Genomic DNA, 15536 nt, shown 5'->3' on the forward strand with positions numbered 1-15536 from the left:
TTGAGCGCGGTTATGTTAGGATCGGTTGATTCGGTGATTCGTTTAATCGATTGTTAATAACTAATATAATTGGCGGCTTGAGTACAAGTGATAGAACTCATAGCGAGGATTGGAGTTAGTGCGAGGGTGTGCCGATCGAGGTATCGCACAGTGCATTATATATGGCCATGGGCCAATTTTGTATTTGTTTAATTATTGCAAGTTTGAGCAATATATTTTGTTGAGGACATAAATCATTTTGGACCCTCAGATGACTATGTAAAGCAAATCCCTCATTTTTGGATGAGAGGGATAATTTTGGCTCCTTGGTGCTTTTATGAAAAATCATAAATACTCTAGATGAGGAAGCGTCTAGGGGGGGGAGATTGTGCCCATTCTGTTGTCGTTTTCATGGTGTTCTTGTGTTCTCTTGCTCTAATTGATTAAGTGGTGAATTTGTGTGAAGATAATTACCTTCTGGTTTCAACTACTAAATCTCCTTTGGAGTCTGACAAATCAAATAGATCTTCACAAGACTCGAGATCCTACTAGAACGTCTCATTTGTGGCCTCCCAAACATTCTGCAAATTTGACCGTTTTAAGCTAGAATATGCACAATTTTCAATATTGTGCCCGATATTAACCATAATGGCTGATGCTTTATGAGCTACAACCAGTCCTAGTAGGCAGCCCGAGACTTGTACATGATAGACTTCTCCTATGCAGAAGCCCTTCTATATAGTCCATAGTGATGGGACCAAGGTGGCGCAGTGTCCATCTCTGTGAGCAATTCATTACATTCAAAACATCTTAACCAGGGACTAGGTTTTCTTGAGCATGCAGATGTTACCATATTGAGTCTCAACATTGCTGTAAAAGCTTACCAAAAAATAAAAACAAATGCTTCCTAGGAGCCAATGGAACTTTTTCAGAATACAAGCAAGCACACAGACTACCTTTGTGTGCATCCTCTTAGTATTATTTTGAATCATACAACACAAAAATTTGCTTGGTTCTGTGTGGTATCTGATATTCAAACTTGCACCAAATGAGCAACAACCAAAGATAACCTTGGAGAATTATAACCTGCTCAACGAGTAGGGTAATTCTTAAATCATTGAAACATGCTCCACCTACTACAGATCCCTCTGTGCATCAACACAATGCCAAAACTGATGCATGAAGTGAACAGTAGCCGTAATATAATGGTCAACAAAGCGAACATTCGATGCAGTATTTGAGTTTGCCTTTACCATGATTAAAAGATTTGAGCTGCAGAGTTCAGCTTTTTAGCAAGAGACAATTGTGTTCTAGTCAGGTTCGCCAAGTAGAGCACCAGTAAGAGATCCTGGATATCAGCAGGGGAGAGTCAGCAATGGCAAATAAAAGTTCCATGTCTGAACAAATTATCCAAAAGCAAGCACCCATATTAGCATGAGTCTCTCAGCTGTTGTGGGTGCGGTTGAGCCTGCAAGAAAAGGTGGTCCCAGTTTTTTCAAACGAAGTGCATACCTGTATGCTGTCATTGAATAGCTTATCATACACATCTGAGGCTATCTTTGGTATGGATGCGATTGTATCTGCAAGATATCTACCCACAACATTGTCTGGAGGTATACGGGCCTCCTGAAGAAATTCACAAAAATTCAAGTCAAAAATTTCTAGATCCTGAATTTGTATATAGCGCTGGTGCAGATGATTAAATATTCAAAGGCTTGATTCACAAGGTATACTTACAACCACATCATCGACATATTTGAAAACCATGTCAATCATGCTGTAGAGCCTCCCCATAGATGTCTCTAAGGCCTCTAAGTCATCCGGAAGTTTCTCGACCATTGTCTTCTTCAAGACATCAACTGCCACCGCAAGAAATCAGCAGATGAGAATGATGTTCAATGAAAGCACTCTCAAAAAATGCTACTTAACAGTGGGAAGCGAACAACAATTTAGTGAATCACGACATACATCCAACCCTTTCTGCCTCCAGCATTCGAAGATCAAGTTGAATCTCGTGAAATTGAGCTGCAAGTTGCCGTTCTCCAAGTGTAAGAGTAGTTGACACGAATGCCTTGATACTTGCTGTTTCATCTTGGAAGGTAGTATCCACAGTCAAATAAACAGGATTTGTAGCCTCTCTCGCATAGAAGTCCTGAATTAGGGCATCACTACCACTCACCCCAGCACTTGTGGAGTACCTATTTGGAGGCAAAAGGAAAAGGGAGAGACTTTTTTTAAATGATTTGTAGGGTGAAAATTCCAGTTCACTTTTGTGCACAACAGAACAGCTCCTTAAAAATTGAACATCATTTTGATATACCCATGTATATACCTAGATGAATCCAGGAACATTCCCAAACTCATCCTCTAAAAACACAACATAGTGCAGTTTCAATCTCACGATATTCACTCATAAGATTGAAAACCATAAACTCCATCACGCATAGCAGGGACTAGCTACTATGACATCCCCACTGACGTCATCAGCGCCCAACAGTGGGTGTAGACCATAGTATAAAAGTATGCTCTCACACATACAAATCCACACACCCACACATACTTGAGCATCCATTTATACAAAGTCTTCGTACTGAGTTTCTTTCGGCACTCCGGAGGTGAAGGGCAAACTCAGCCATGACGATGGCTAGCACTAAAGGAGAAGGCTAATCAAAAAGTAGTCCAAATCTCTTCATTCAAGCTACAACTGCTTGTGAAGTCTAAACGATTTCATTTTAGTCCCATGTATCACTTACGGACAAAATGCTACAGAGATCAAAAGTTACCAGCCAATAATCACTTCTTTTGGATTCACACGTTGATGCAGCTCAAACATGGATCGATGATATTCTATGTCCACTGCCACCTGCTCAGCAATAAGACATCTACCATGAGCATAAATATATGATATACTTCCTGATACAGATGAGATTACACCCAAACTCGATAATAGCATAACCACATTTAGAGGAAGTATGAAAGGTGGTACCATATGGCAATTAAGGCAGAGTAATATGCTCTCTCTCTCTCTCTCTCTCTCTCTCTCTCTCTCCCCCAGCAGCCCTCCGTACAGCTCCCTGTATCCCTCCGTACAGTCCCCATATGCCTACGTACAGCTCCCCGTAGCCCTCCCGTACAGCCTCTGTAACTCTTCATGCACCCTTCTGTACAGCTCCCCATGGCCCTCCGTACAGCTCCCCGTGGCCCTCCGTACAGCTCCCTGTAGCCCTTCCGCACTCTTTCCGTAGCCCTCCGTACATCTCGTCGTATCCCTCCGTACAGCTACCTCTCGTACTTGCAGCAGCATTCTCCGTACAGCTACCTCTCCCATACTTAAAGCAGCTCCCTTCTCCGTCCCCAACCCAAGCTGGGTTTGAACCCCCAGCCCAGACCGGGGGTTAGCTTCAGCTGGGGAGTACTAGAAGACATAGCCAAGATGGAGTGGCCTATCCTCTCGTCCAAATCCCCCTCTGCCTCCACCCCAAAAACAACTATTCCTGCCAGCAGCAGCAGACTCCTCTACTCTTCAGTTGCCAGGACACTCTCTCCATATGCACAGACATATTACCGATGTGGTTTTGACCGACCCATTCTCGGGAAACGTGAACAGATTTATTTCTTACAGCAAGAAGTAAGGGAGTTGAAGATATTAATAGAAGACGTGACAGCTAGACTTCTCCTTGAGGGGCTTGGACAACAATCAGTTATAGATGAAGCTGTAAAGGCTTGTAAGGCTTCTCCCCCTACCTCCCAGTTGGTCTCCACAATCAAGGATTTAGTGCATACCGAAGTTCAAACAATTAAGAAGGAAGTGAGTGTGAAAGTGGACACAAAAGCAAGTAAGACTGATATTCAAGCAAAGATTAAAGAACATGATGCTAGATGGGGCGACGTGCTGAAGATTAGAATAGGGGGACTTCCAAAAGATTGGTACAAAGAGGACACATTTAATGAAACATTGGCAAAGGTCAAAGCACCCTTGCCCAACATTGAATGGACGGATGGTGATGGGAAGGAAGATGACGACTCCAGACCAGCTTCTATTGGACAATCTAAAGGTCATGCCATCCTTACATTAAAATCAAAAGATTTGCGGATCAAGCTTCTACGACAATCTTATAAGCTAAAGGGTACCAAAGTATGGATAGCTTAGGAGCTTACACAGGCTCAACTCAAAAACAAGGCAACAGAATTAGCAAGGTCAAGGCTGCCAAGAAAGATGGGAAATGGGCAGTATATCATGAAGGAGTAGCACTTATTAAAGAGTTCAAATCAAAGCCAAAAGACTCTCAGTCTTGAACCGATGTATGGCCAACTATATATGTGTGTATTATCTAGGTTATCAAGTAGGTACTTTAAATAAAATGGAGCTACCTCTGCACTCCGTGGGAGCTGCCATGTGCCCTCCCTAAGCTGATGTACTAGATGGTTTTCTTGTTGTCCCATAGACCTCTTGGTCTCCCGTGGACTTTAATAGACTCTCTCTCTCTCTCTCTCTCTCTCTCTCTCTCCCTCTCTCTCTCCCTCTCTCTCTGGCTTGACTCCTCCACCAGCGTCCACATGATCATCACAGTGATGCCACATCACGACTGCCATCCTCTCCATGGGCTCAAGGATTTTATGTATTGGTGTCTCTATGACTACGGTTTGTTGTATTTGTCTTGGGTATTGATGCCTGCTTAGAGGCTATATGATGCCAAATCTATGCTCAAAGACATGGATATGCCGAACATTTTTAGGCAGAAGCAATGAAGGAGACCTCATGTAGCATAAAGTTGCAGCTATCCAATGCATTCCACCAACAGACAGATAGAAATTCATAATCAACTCTATATATGCATTATTAATGCAAGGGTTGAAGCAAGAGGACAAGCGATGCCCCAAGTTTTCATACCGCAGTTTCGGACCATTTCCTATCATGAAAAAGATCAACGATGTCTCCATGAAGCTGCGATTACCAGACTATGCACAACCTTTTCCACGTCTCGAGGTTGGATCCCTACAGCACTCAATGTTGTTCCAGATGAGCAACAGCCCAAGATGATTGTCGAAGCTGAAGTAATCAAGCCAGAATAGATTCTCCTCCACAAATGGAAGCATGGGTCAAGACAACAAATTCGGGAATTTTACACCAAGTTCCGTAATCACGGTACCCATGAAGCAGTTTGGCTCGACAAAGGATTCTTCCAAGAGTTTCCCCAAATATTAGCAAACTACTTGGAAGCCATGCATCTACAGCCAAGTTAAGGAGGACGGAATGTCACATGCACCTCTGCACTAGGGTGTATTGTGACACACTAAGCTCATCATCAAGTGCTTAATGTACAGCAATAGATCCCTATTTAGGTGCTTTTGTCATATAACATTGTCTACTTGTGAGCCCTAGTACAAGGTTGAATAAGTCAAGCACGAGCTACGTAGGTCATTTTCCTACCCTTAGGATCAATGCATGTCTACGTAGATTAGTTAGGTCTTGGTTAGTTATGTCTAGGTCTAGGTTAGTAGGCAATCCGGCCAGCCTCGGCTGACCAAACCAAGCCGACGGACCCAGTTGGCCCGGTTGGGCTAACCAAGTTGATCAGTCGGTCCACAAACCAAGTTAGCTAGTCAACTGGTTAATCAGGTCAGCTGGTCGGTTGATCGCATTGATCAGTTTGTTCAGTCATAAACAGTCACAATGAAGCTTCAGTCACTTCAACCACTTAGCGAAACTTAGAAACAAACTTCAACAACAACAAAGGGGAGGCTATAATGCCCCTGCTCAATGAAAATAAGACAATGTGCACCCACTGGCCCCAAATGCCTTGGTGCCCCTTACGGTATTTATTTAATGCTTCTTAATGGAAATGCTTTACAACAAGGGTTCCACCCTACACGGTTCCTCACTGCAAATCCTCTACCTGCCTCAAGGCATCTAATCCAAGTGCACCACTAAAACTCCCACTGGCAAGGCATGCTCAGGCATCCACTTCTGATCTGACCCAACTGAGAGACATTCAGGCATCCATACCACTGGCAAATTGAGCTCAAGGCAGCCTCAAGGCTATTACATGCATCCACACTATCCTTAAGCCTACCACATGAACAACCTTGCCTCTAGGTGCTTGCTAGAACCTGTAGGAGCCCTGAAAGGACTGAAAACAACACACATGCACTGCAAAAAGCTGCAAAGCAAGAAAAAACAAGGAAAAACAGAACCTAGAATAAATTCCCGTTGTCTATGGCAGAGGGGTGAGCTCCTTACTCGCACCTATCCTCTATCCAGGCTCCCCGCAGGATGCAGTTGTCTTCCAGCAATCGGGATAAGAGAGAAATGAAGGTAGAGAACAGAGGGTGAACAAGAAAGAGCTGTAGAGGAAAGATGGTCTGCAGATCTATCCCAAAATGACTGCCTCGGATCTATGCCTGAGTCCTCCTAAGAAAGCATGCCAAAGGCAACAAGAAAAGTTCCTCCTACAGCCTGCACTCGTCCAAAACAGCTCCAGAAGCCACCACGCAGTCAAAAACACATACAGAAAAGTCCAAAACAGCAAAAGACAACCTCAGGCACCTGCTGGAGGTAGTGGTACACGTCTGTACAGGACGTACAGCCATAAGGACGTCCGTTCAGTTCATACGAAAATTTTTAAAAAGTTAAAAAAATGACTTCTTGTACTTCCTAGAAGTGCATACTAGCCTTGGAACAGCTGAAACAGGCTTAAAATGGCTGAAACAGCTCAAAAACTGCACAAGAACAACTAAAAACATCCAACACCTCTAGGAGAGTGAGGGGAGAGAGATGGAAGGTGAGGGAAGGGCACGCATACACATGCATGACAACTGGCATCTCCTTCTTGCCATTTTCCCGTTCAGTAAATGCCTGACTCCCATACCAAGGACAACCGTGTCCTTGGACCCAACTTTTAGACCCCTCTTTTAAAGCCTTTGCCTTGCCCCTAGGACCTAGTGGTGCACCTAGACTTTGCCCTAAGAACTTCTAGGAAGTGTGCACTTCCTCTAGCCAGTCCCTCACGGCCAAACCATTACAACACTTAACCATGGTTAACCCCGGGTTAAGCGTAGGTGGAGTTACAAAGATACTTTACATCACTTTTCACGCCCCCGTGACATACCCTCCTCTTAAAACAGCAAACTACCCAAGTTGCTGCAGAAAAATTACAGTGAAAGTAAAGTAATGCAAATAGGCAAAAATAGCCCATACCATAATATACATCTGTAAGATACAACCTATAATGATGATATGGACTAAGAGAGCTCGAGAGTCCATCCATACATCAATGCATCCTCTGTGTTGAGTATCGCGAACACCTATCATGGAGACCTCACAGCAGAAATACTGTCAACAAGCAGCATCTCGGATGAGATAATCGGTACCACCAAGCGATCTCCAAATACATAAACAGTCTGAATCAAGGAAGGGGAGGTGCTACCCTCCTCTCGAGCACCAAGAAATGCTCCAAATCTCTGCTCTGCTGAACCTGTAGGAGCCTATACCGAAGTGGGCTCAAGCTGAAACGCGTCCAAGTAGATCTGCAATATCTAAGGTGACTCTACCAGGTCACTCTCCTCTATCTACTTCGCATCCAGCGCAGGATAATTCTTGAACTTTACAAGGTAGCGATGGGAAACTTTAGCTTTCACTTTTCTGTCCATATGTGCCAAAATCTGTTCCGGAACCAAGATTTCATCCAACTGTTCCACCTCGGGCTGATCCTCATGAAGCAAGTCAACAGGCACATCACCCTGGAAGGCTTCAATAAACTTACATGAAAGGCATTGTGTATGGTCCAAGTGGCAGGTAGCTTCAGCCTGTAAGCTATAACAGAAGAGCCACTGCTCTTGTTGATGCCTGAGGAACACAAAAATGAGAAGGCACTGCGACACACAGAGCTCGCCCAAGAGAGGCAACAAAAGCTAGACCGAGAGGCGATGCTTCTCCAACACAAACAGATGTTAGCCACTATGCAGGCTCACCGCCACAACTTCGTCATCGACAAAGGTAACACCACTCACTCGGTCCACTCCAAATTTTTTAAGTATGATGTTAAGTGTGACCATTCAGCAATTTTGCAATTTATTCATCAGTTTGTAGCTCATTTGCGGATTCAAGATGAGCAAGACAAAAGTCCACCTCGCAACCCCTCATCTTACGGGTGAGGTGGTGACCTAGTGGCAACATTGGGCTAGTAAGTATGCTGACCCAACAACGTTTAAGATGTATTTTGTTTGGGCAACATTTGTGGCCGACCTCAAAGACCGTTTTCTCCCACCCCAATATATGCTTAATCTGGAGGATGAGTTTTCTCGTCTCTCTCAGAATGGTTTACCTGTGTTGACATACAGTAACAAGGTCATCACGCTGGCGCAGCAGTTGCGTGACGAAGAGTGCCAAGATGAAGCAATTCATTCAAGGATTGGACACCAACATCTGTTATATCATTCGGAACTTCGACCCGCCAGATTACGAGCAAGCGCTAACTCTCGCATTGAATCAGGAGATGATGCTGAATGGGGGAAAACCCAAGCAGGTCCAGAAAGATTCCAAAGCCACGCAGCAGTCAAACAACGCAACGGGTAAGGATCAGAAGAAGGACAACCAGTTCCAAAAGAAAGATGGCTAGGGTTCTCGTCAAAAGAAGAAGTCCAAGCCCAAGATGACTGCGGATGAAAAGGCTAAAGCAGATATACAGGAGGCTATCTACAGCCGGACGAGCAAAAGCAGTACCACCAAGAACATTGCTGCTTTCATTGTCACCACATCGCTAGGCATGGCAAGAAGGATTGTACGAAGTGGCTTTCCGAGAAGGCTGCAAAAGCACCTACTTCGTCCGTCGCCAATATATTAGCGCTTCCAGTCCCGCCTCCATCCTCAACAACAAACGCCGTCTTACTGCTTTGAACGCCATTCCCATGGTGGTCTTTCAAGGTAAGGAGGACGATTTCTCATATAAAAAAGAAAACGCTCATTCGAGCATACGGCATAGCTAACGGGCATCAGTTTATTGTCTTATTCGATACGGAGAGTTCAGAAGATGCCATTTCCCCTCAGCTTGCCAAGTCAGTGGGGTGCACCTTGGTGCCTCACAAGCTTGCACTGAACCGGCTCACGACCAGCTTGCCTACACACATCACACATAAGGCCATCCATTTCACTTTTTCAATTCATAAGGCATGTTTGCGCAGGATTTTATTTTGACTCCTTTGATGGGGTACAACAAGATTCTCGAGATTCAGTGGTTCCGTGAGCATGCACTGTTGCATCCGTACGCGTACGGTTCTTTTTTCCGTACAGATTTTGTACGGCCGTACGTCCGGACGTCCGGACCAATTTTCGTACGTGCCTTTGGGGGGAGGGGAGAGGGGGAATCAAGATGCGTACCTAATATTATTGCTTGGCTCTTATTTTCGAATCCGTACGACGTCCTTGTGAAGGCTCCCGAATCCCAAGAAAGACCGTACGTACTACATAGTACAATCTACGCCCAAATTCCAATCACGATTCACCGACTCTCTGCCTGCACACCGACCTTGCTGCCTCAAGAGCCTATTTAGGCAGACGTTTGCCCTCTATTTAGGCAGCCCTTTGCCCTCTTCTCAAGAGCCTATTTAGGCAGCCCTTTGCCCTCTTCTTCAGTCCTGACTCCGGAGTCCCCTCAGCCCTTCACTCTTCTTCAGTTTGCCCTCTTCTTCAGCACCTTGCTGCCCTCTATTTAGGCAGTCATTTGCCCTCTTCTACTTGCTTTGGAGGTGAGTGCTCACCGTACAGTTGCAGCCCGCAGCTTGCCTCTACGCTCTACCTGCTCCAAGTGTCAAGGTAAATGCAATGGCTGCTCTTTTTTCCTGTTTTGCAGCAAGTGCTCTCTCTTTAGTTGATGCCATCTAACAGGGCAGCCTGCAAGGGCTTCAAGCCCTCTTTGGAAATTGTTCCTTTGCCCAATGCCTTATTTGCCCTCTTTTGCAAATTTGCAGCTTGCAGATGTGCAAATGGGAAGACAAAAAGGACCAGAATGGGAATTTGTAGAGGCCTTAAAGCCTTTAGGGAAGGGCCAATACACTTGTAAATGTAAATATTGCCCTCGTTCATGGGATGGAGGACCGACCCGTATAAGGGCACATTTTCTTGGGCTCACAGGCTTGGGGGTTGACAAGTGTACCGCTCCTCCTGAAAATGGGAAGATACTTGTCGAAGATTGCAGGCAAAGGCGGCCCTAAAAACTGCTGCAAAACAGCTTGTTGAAGATGTGGCTGATTTGGGAGATGCCTCAGTGAGTGGTACTGCAAGTGGAAATGCATCTGGAAGTGCATATGAGCCAAAGCAAAAGACGTTGAAGATGTCAAAGGGAACCTTGGAAAAGGCATGGAAGTCACAAGCACAGAAGGATGCATACATTGCTCTCCGTCATTTTTTCTTTGCAGAGGATATTCCTCATTGGAAGGTGAGGAGCCCTTATTTTTTGGAGATGCTTCGTGCCATTGGCCAAGTTGGGCCTACCTTCAAGCCTCCATCCTACAATGTTTTGCGCACAACGGAGCTAACTAATGAAGCAATATGCATAGATCAAGAGATGCTACAATTTCGGGATAAGTGGAAAAAATATGGCTGCACCATAACTTGTGATGGTTGGTCTGACACTCGACGCCGGCCTATAATCAATATTATGGTCTCATGCATATTTGGTTCAGCCTTCTTGAAGTCCGTGGACACAAGTGGGCAGTATAAGTTAGGGAAGTACATCTTTAGGATACTGAAAGATGCCATTCTTGATGTTGGGGCTGAAAATGTGGTGCAGGTGTGTATGGACAATGCATCTAACTGTGTGCGGGCAGGAGAATTGGTGGAGGAAGAGTGGCCTCACATTTTCTATACTAGATGCACATGCCATTGCCTTGACCTCTTGTTTGAGGACATTGGAAAGCTTCCATGGGTGAAGCAAGTGTTGGTACATGCTAACATGATTGTGACATTTGTTACCCGGAAACACACCGTGTTAGCAATGTATAGAAAATTCAGCAAGAAGGAATTGGTGAAGCAAGCACAAACACGGTTTGCTTACATGTTTATCATGTTAGCAAACTTGTTGGATGAGAGGGTATACAATGGATTGTGTCGCATGGTTGTCAGTGATGAGTATTGCAAGAAGAAGGTGTCACGCACTGTGAAAGCACAACAGGTGTCTTCTATTATATTGGGTGGTTCATTTTGGCAAGATGCAAGACTCATTGTGAAGCTTTATGCAGCTATTTTGAAGATCCTTCGCCTGGCTGATAGGGAAGGGGCTACCATGGGACTTGTATATGAACTCACTGATCGGATGGTCGAGAAGATGGCAACTATTGATGGGATTGAATCCTCAAAGCTGGCTGATGTTAGAGCCTTGTGTGTTGACAGGTGGAATATGATGCATTCTCCATTGCATGCGGCAGCGTTTGTTCTCCATCCTATTTGGAGAGAGAAAAATCCAAATAGTGACAAGGAGGTGCACAATGGGTGGATGGATGCCATAGAGCGGTACACCAAGTATGATGTTGATAACCAAGGCACCTTATGTGATGAGTTGGATATTTACAAATCCATGTCAGGCACATTTGCTCGTGCGATTGCAAAGGATGAAAAGAGAATGCACCAAGGGGTGAAATGGTGGGAGACATTTGGGGCTTACACACCAAATTTGCAGCGGTTAGCTCTTCGAGTGCTCTCGCAAGGCACATGTGCTTCTCCTTGTGAAAGGAATTGGAGCACATTCTCTCTTATCCATACTTAAAGAAGGAATAGGCTGCTTCCAAAGAATACTGAGAAATTAGTATACATCCATACTAATTTGCGTCTCATTTCCAAAATCAAGGAAAAGGGATTTGAGAAGATAGAAGTGACCCTAGAAATGATCACCAAGGAGAAGGATGATGATAGGCTGCTAGCGAGGCAAGCAGATACAGAGGGAGAAGTCATTGCAGCCCCTATTGTTACACTTACAGGAACGATGGATGTTGCTGCAGCTTCAAGCAGCTCTAGTCTTTTGGAGTTCCATGGCGAGGCAGATGAGGATGATAGTGATGATGATGAGGAGGAGGAGGAGGAGGAGGAGGGTGCAAGCATTGATGCAGATGATGACGAGGATGCGGATGAGCAAGAGGATGAGAATGAAGATGCAGCTTGAGGCTTGAGCCTCATTGGTTGTGAATTGTCATGCATGCTTTATCTCCGGGCTGTGGCACACTGGCAGTCTTTTCTTTATGATGTTTTGCCTTTCATGTTTTGGTGTAGTTACTGTTGAAACACTGAAAGGAAAGAGTAGAGTGGATACAAAATCAGAGTACTTGCTTATAGAATGAAGAAGAAAGAGGTCCTTAAGTAGGCACCTCATACATGGTCACTGACATCACTGATGACCTCAAAGCTCCACAATCATCTCCTCAATCTGCTCCTAGATTCACTCAATCATCCTATGTGGCTTTTCTACCACCTAACTGTGCTTGTGGGCACCTAACTGTGCCTCTAGCACTCACACATAGAAACATAAGGTGTGCCTGAGGCATACACCTTGAGATATCCCAACAAACCCCCCCTCAAGGAAATGCCTCAGGCTATGTCATGGATACATCTAGTCTCATAGTTTCTCATGCCATCTCATGGTGGTCAAGGATTAATCTATGGCTAGGTTCTCATGCTAGCAAGGGTTCCCTTGGGTGTAAGGTAAACAGAAAGGGATACAAACAGACCTTCCAATGGTTATCTCCCCTACATGTACATGCACACAATGTCTGTAGGAGGTACCATGGAACAAAACATACACATGGCCTACATCATAAGGTGACCAGAGGTGTTTACAAAACACACAAAACACAATAGTTTATTTGCATTCATTTTGGAGGACTATCCAGGCTGAGTACCTTGACATAAAAAGAGAGATCTGGAGCATACATAGAGATGATTTAAAATGCATAATCTTCATGGGATGCCTCATCTTGTGGAGGCAAATTCACTGTAAGTAGATTTGCATTTTCTGTCTTTGCTTTGTTTCTGCAGAACTTCTCACTATGGTTGTTTTTGCCACAGTGCTTACATGGATTAACTTTGAAGCAGTCCTTTGAAAGGTGATTTGTCTTTCCACAGTGATTGCAAGGAGAATACTTGCCCTTCTGGAATTTCATAACATAAGCACTGTCATTGCCTTTCCTTAACTCCATATGTCTTTCTTCTTCTTGGAGAGCTGAGATAATGCCTTCAAGGTTTGGATTGGGAAGATTCTTCAAAGTGCTTACAATGTGATCAAAACTTTCAGGCATACTCTTAAGTAGTACTGCCATAGCATCATCAGGGGTGATAGGAGAGTTGATAGAAGCTAACTGAGTCATAAGACTCCGCATATAGTTGACATGGGCAGCTAAAGTAGTATCACTTGCCATCTTTAATTCAAAGAAAGAGATTTTAAGTGATAGTTTAGAAATATGAGAGCTTGCACCAAAAATCAAATCTAGCTTCTGCCATGCTTCCGATGGAGACTCCAAGTCAGATATATGATGTATGTAATCATCACCCAAAGCTAAAGCCATTATACCATATGCTTTTTCTTCTCTTGCTGGATCCCTTGCCGGTCGTGTCGGAGCTGAAGATTCCAGCATTTGAGGCCGTAGAAGAAGCGGTAGGAGAAGGTTTGACAAGTCCCCATAAGTTCTCCCGCATTAATGCAAATTTTACCTTCATTTGCCATGTATGGAACCCCTTTCCATTGAACTTCTCAAGATTATATAAAGTAGCCATGAGAGGGTCTAACCCAGATATTGGGCAGTGTCTATCTCTCTTACAAGGCAAAAAGAACTGCAATACTTCCAAAGTATAGCCACTTGTTGTAGCAAATAGTAGTGACTAGTTTTCAAACAATGATGCTACTTTTTATATGCTTCATAGAAGTGGATGAAATAACCACTTTCCAATCACAACCAGGTCTAGCAAGTCAAAACAAAACTGAAGCAACACTTGTAGTGAAGTTATTAAAAACTTCAAAAGACCAGAAATGCTAGAGTAGCATTTTATGTAGCATCATTTTCAAAAGCATGTAAAAACTGTCAAAACTAGAGAGCTGAACTTGGAGGGCTCGTAGCACACTCTTCAAAGCAAAAGAAAGGGGGCTTTCTGAGGCAAAAGAAAGCTGATATACCACAGTAGATCCTCTGGGAAGAAGAGGCGAAAAAACGCGTCAGGTCGCCTTCACCTTCTTGAACAAAGTCGACTGGTTTTTCTCTGTTTTCTCCTTCAATATGCAGCCATTGCTGCTCAGATTTCAGCACAAGGTAGCTCTAGGTATGTAGAAGCTTGCCCTGGAAGGAATTAAGAAAAGATAGAGCAGGTGCAGAGAAAACGCAGAAGAGAAAAACGACGACTTTTCTGCAATGGCGACCAGCAGCGCGGGTTGTTCTCCAATTGCTTGCAGCCCGAAGTTCGCCCTGACAAGAGGGATCTACAGCAGAAAGGGTGTGGGAAATGGTTGAGGATTGAAGGAGAACAAGCTCAAGCAAAATTTTTGGAGAAGAGGGAGAGATGGTGAAGAAGAAGAAGATGATGATGATGATGATGTGGCAAAAATGGGCTCAAGGGGGATGAAATGGCTCTGATACCATGTTGAAACACTGAAAGGAAAGAGTAGAGTGGACACAAAATCAGAGTACTTGCTTATAGAATGAAGAAGAAAGAGGTCCTTAAGTAGGCACCTCATACATGGTCACTGACATCACTGATGACCTCAAAGCTCCACAATCATCTCCTCAATCTGCTCCTAGATTCACTCAATCGTCCTATGTGGCTTTTCCACCACCTAACTGTGCTTGTGGGCACCTAACTGTGCCTCTAGCACTCACACATAGAAACATAAGGTGTGCCTGAGGCATACACCTTGAGATATCCCAACAGTTACTAGTACCTACTTCCTTTGATCATGATGTTTTAGTGTAGTATTGATTATTGATCTATGATCTATGATTCCATCATTTAATAGTGGACACTATGTATCATGTATGAATCATGATGTATCAAAATCTAGAATCCAAATGACTACGGTCTCTGGAGGCTGGAGTCTTTCATGAATGATGAATCACGATTCACGACTCATGACTCATGAGTGATGACTTTAAAATTAATACAAGTTTCAAGTTTCAGTTAAATACCTCTATGTCAATTTAATGTGTACAATGATCAATGATCAATCTATATTTTTCTGAAATTTTTTGGGTAAAACTAGGGTCACGTATGTTTCAGTCCCAAGGGCTAAACCATACTCCAATCATACTTCCGTGCTCGTATGACGTATGCGTATGGTAACGTATGGAAAAAACTATGTGAGCAAGTACCAACGCCTGATTGGCGGTAGAACACCTTCACTATAGTGGAAGGTTTACCTTTGCCCGCCGTGATGCACGGCGATCGGAGCATACCAAGGATTTCGTTAGTCTGCATATTCAAGCACGTGATGCCGCCTACAAGGATGCCATGTGTGCACTTGTCTACGTCCAGTGCCAAATCACTGCAGTTCAAGCTCCTCCTCCGATGGAGCAAGCGACATCATGCT

General features: G+C 44.1%; 1 protein-coding gene and 1 pseudogene across 4 annotated transcripts in view; one reads left to right on the forward strand and one right to left on the reverse strand.

Annotated features, from left to right (window-relative positions):
* Positions 1 to 537: 537 nt before the first annotated feature.
* The window catches only part of LOC147901447 (eukaryotic translation initiation factor 3 subunit F-like), a 49624-nt gene continuing 34625 nt past the window's right edge, over positions 538 to 15536 (reverse strand). For 2 of the 4 annotated variants that reach the window (XM_087374686.1, XM_087374685.1), the window contains exons 3-7: positions 2763 to 2842; positions 1948 to 2177; positions 1717 to 1838; positions 1492 to 1605; positions 867 to 1327 (exon numbers count right to left, since the gene is read on the reverse strand). In XM_087374686.1, coding sequence (XP_087230812.1) covers positions 1238 to 1327; positions 1492 to 1605; positions 1717 to 1838; positions 1948 to 2177; positions 2763 to 2842 — 636 coding nt within the window. In that variant the 3' untranslated portion in view covers positions 867 to 1237. Of the gene's footprint in view, positions 760 to 866; positions 1328 to 1491; positions 1606 to 1716; positions 1839 to 1947; positions 2178 to 2762; positions 2843 to 15536 lie in introns of those variants that run through there. The other 2 variants (XM_087374687.1, XM_087374688.1) reach the window with 2 other exon arrangements.
* Positions 9961 to 12131, forward strand: LOC147901448 (uncharacterized; annotated as a pseudogene).

Source organism: Dipteris shenzhenensis, chromosome 5 (genome assembly GCF_047967505.1).
Source record: "Dipteris shenzhenensis isolate YYH24624 ecotype China chromosome 5, Dip_SZ_1.0, whole genome shotgun sequence".
NCBI classification, from domain to species: domain Eukaryota; kingdom Viridiplantae; phylum Streptophyta; class Polypodiopsida; order Gleicheniales; family Dipteridaceae; genus Dipteris; species Dipteris shenzhenensis.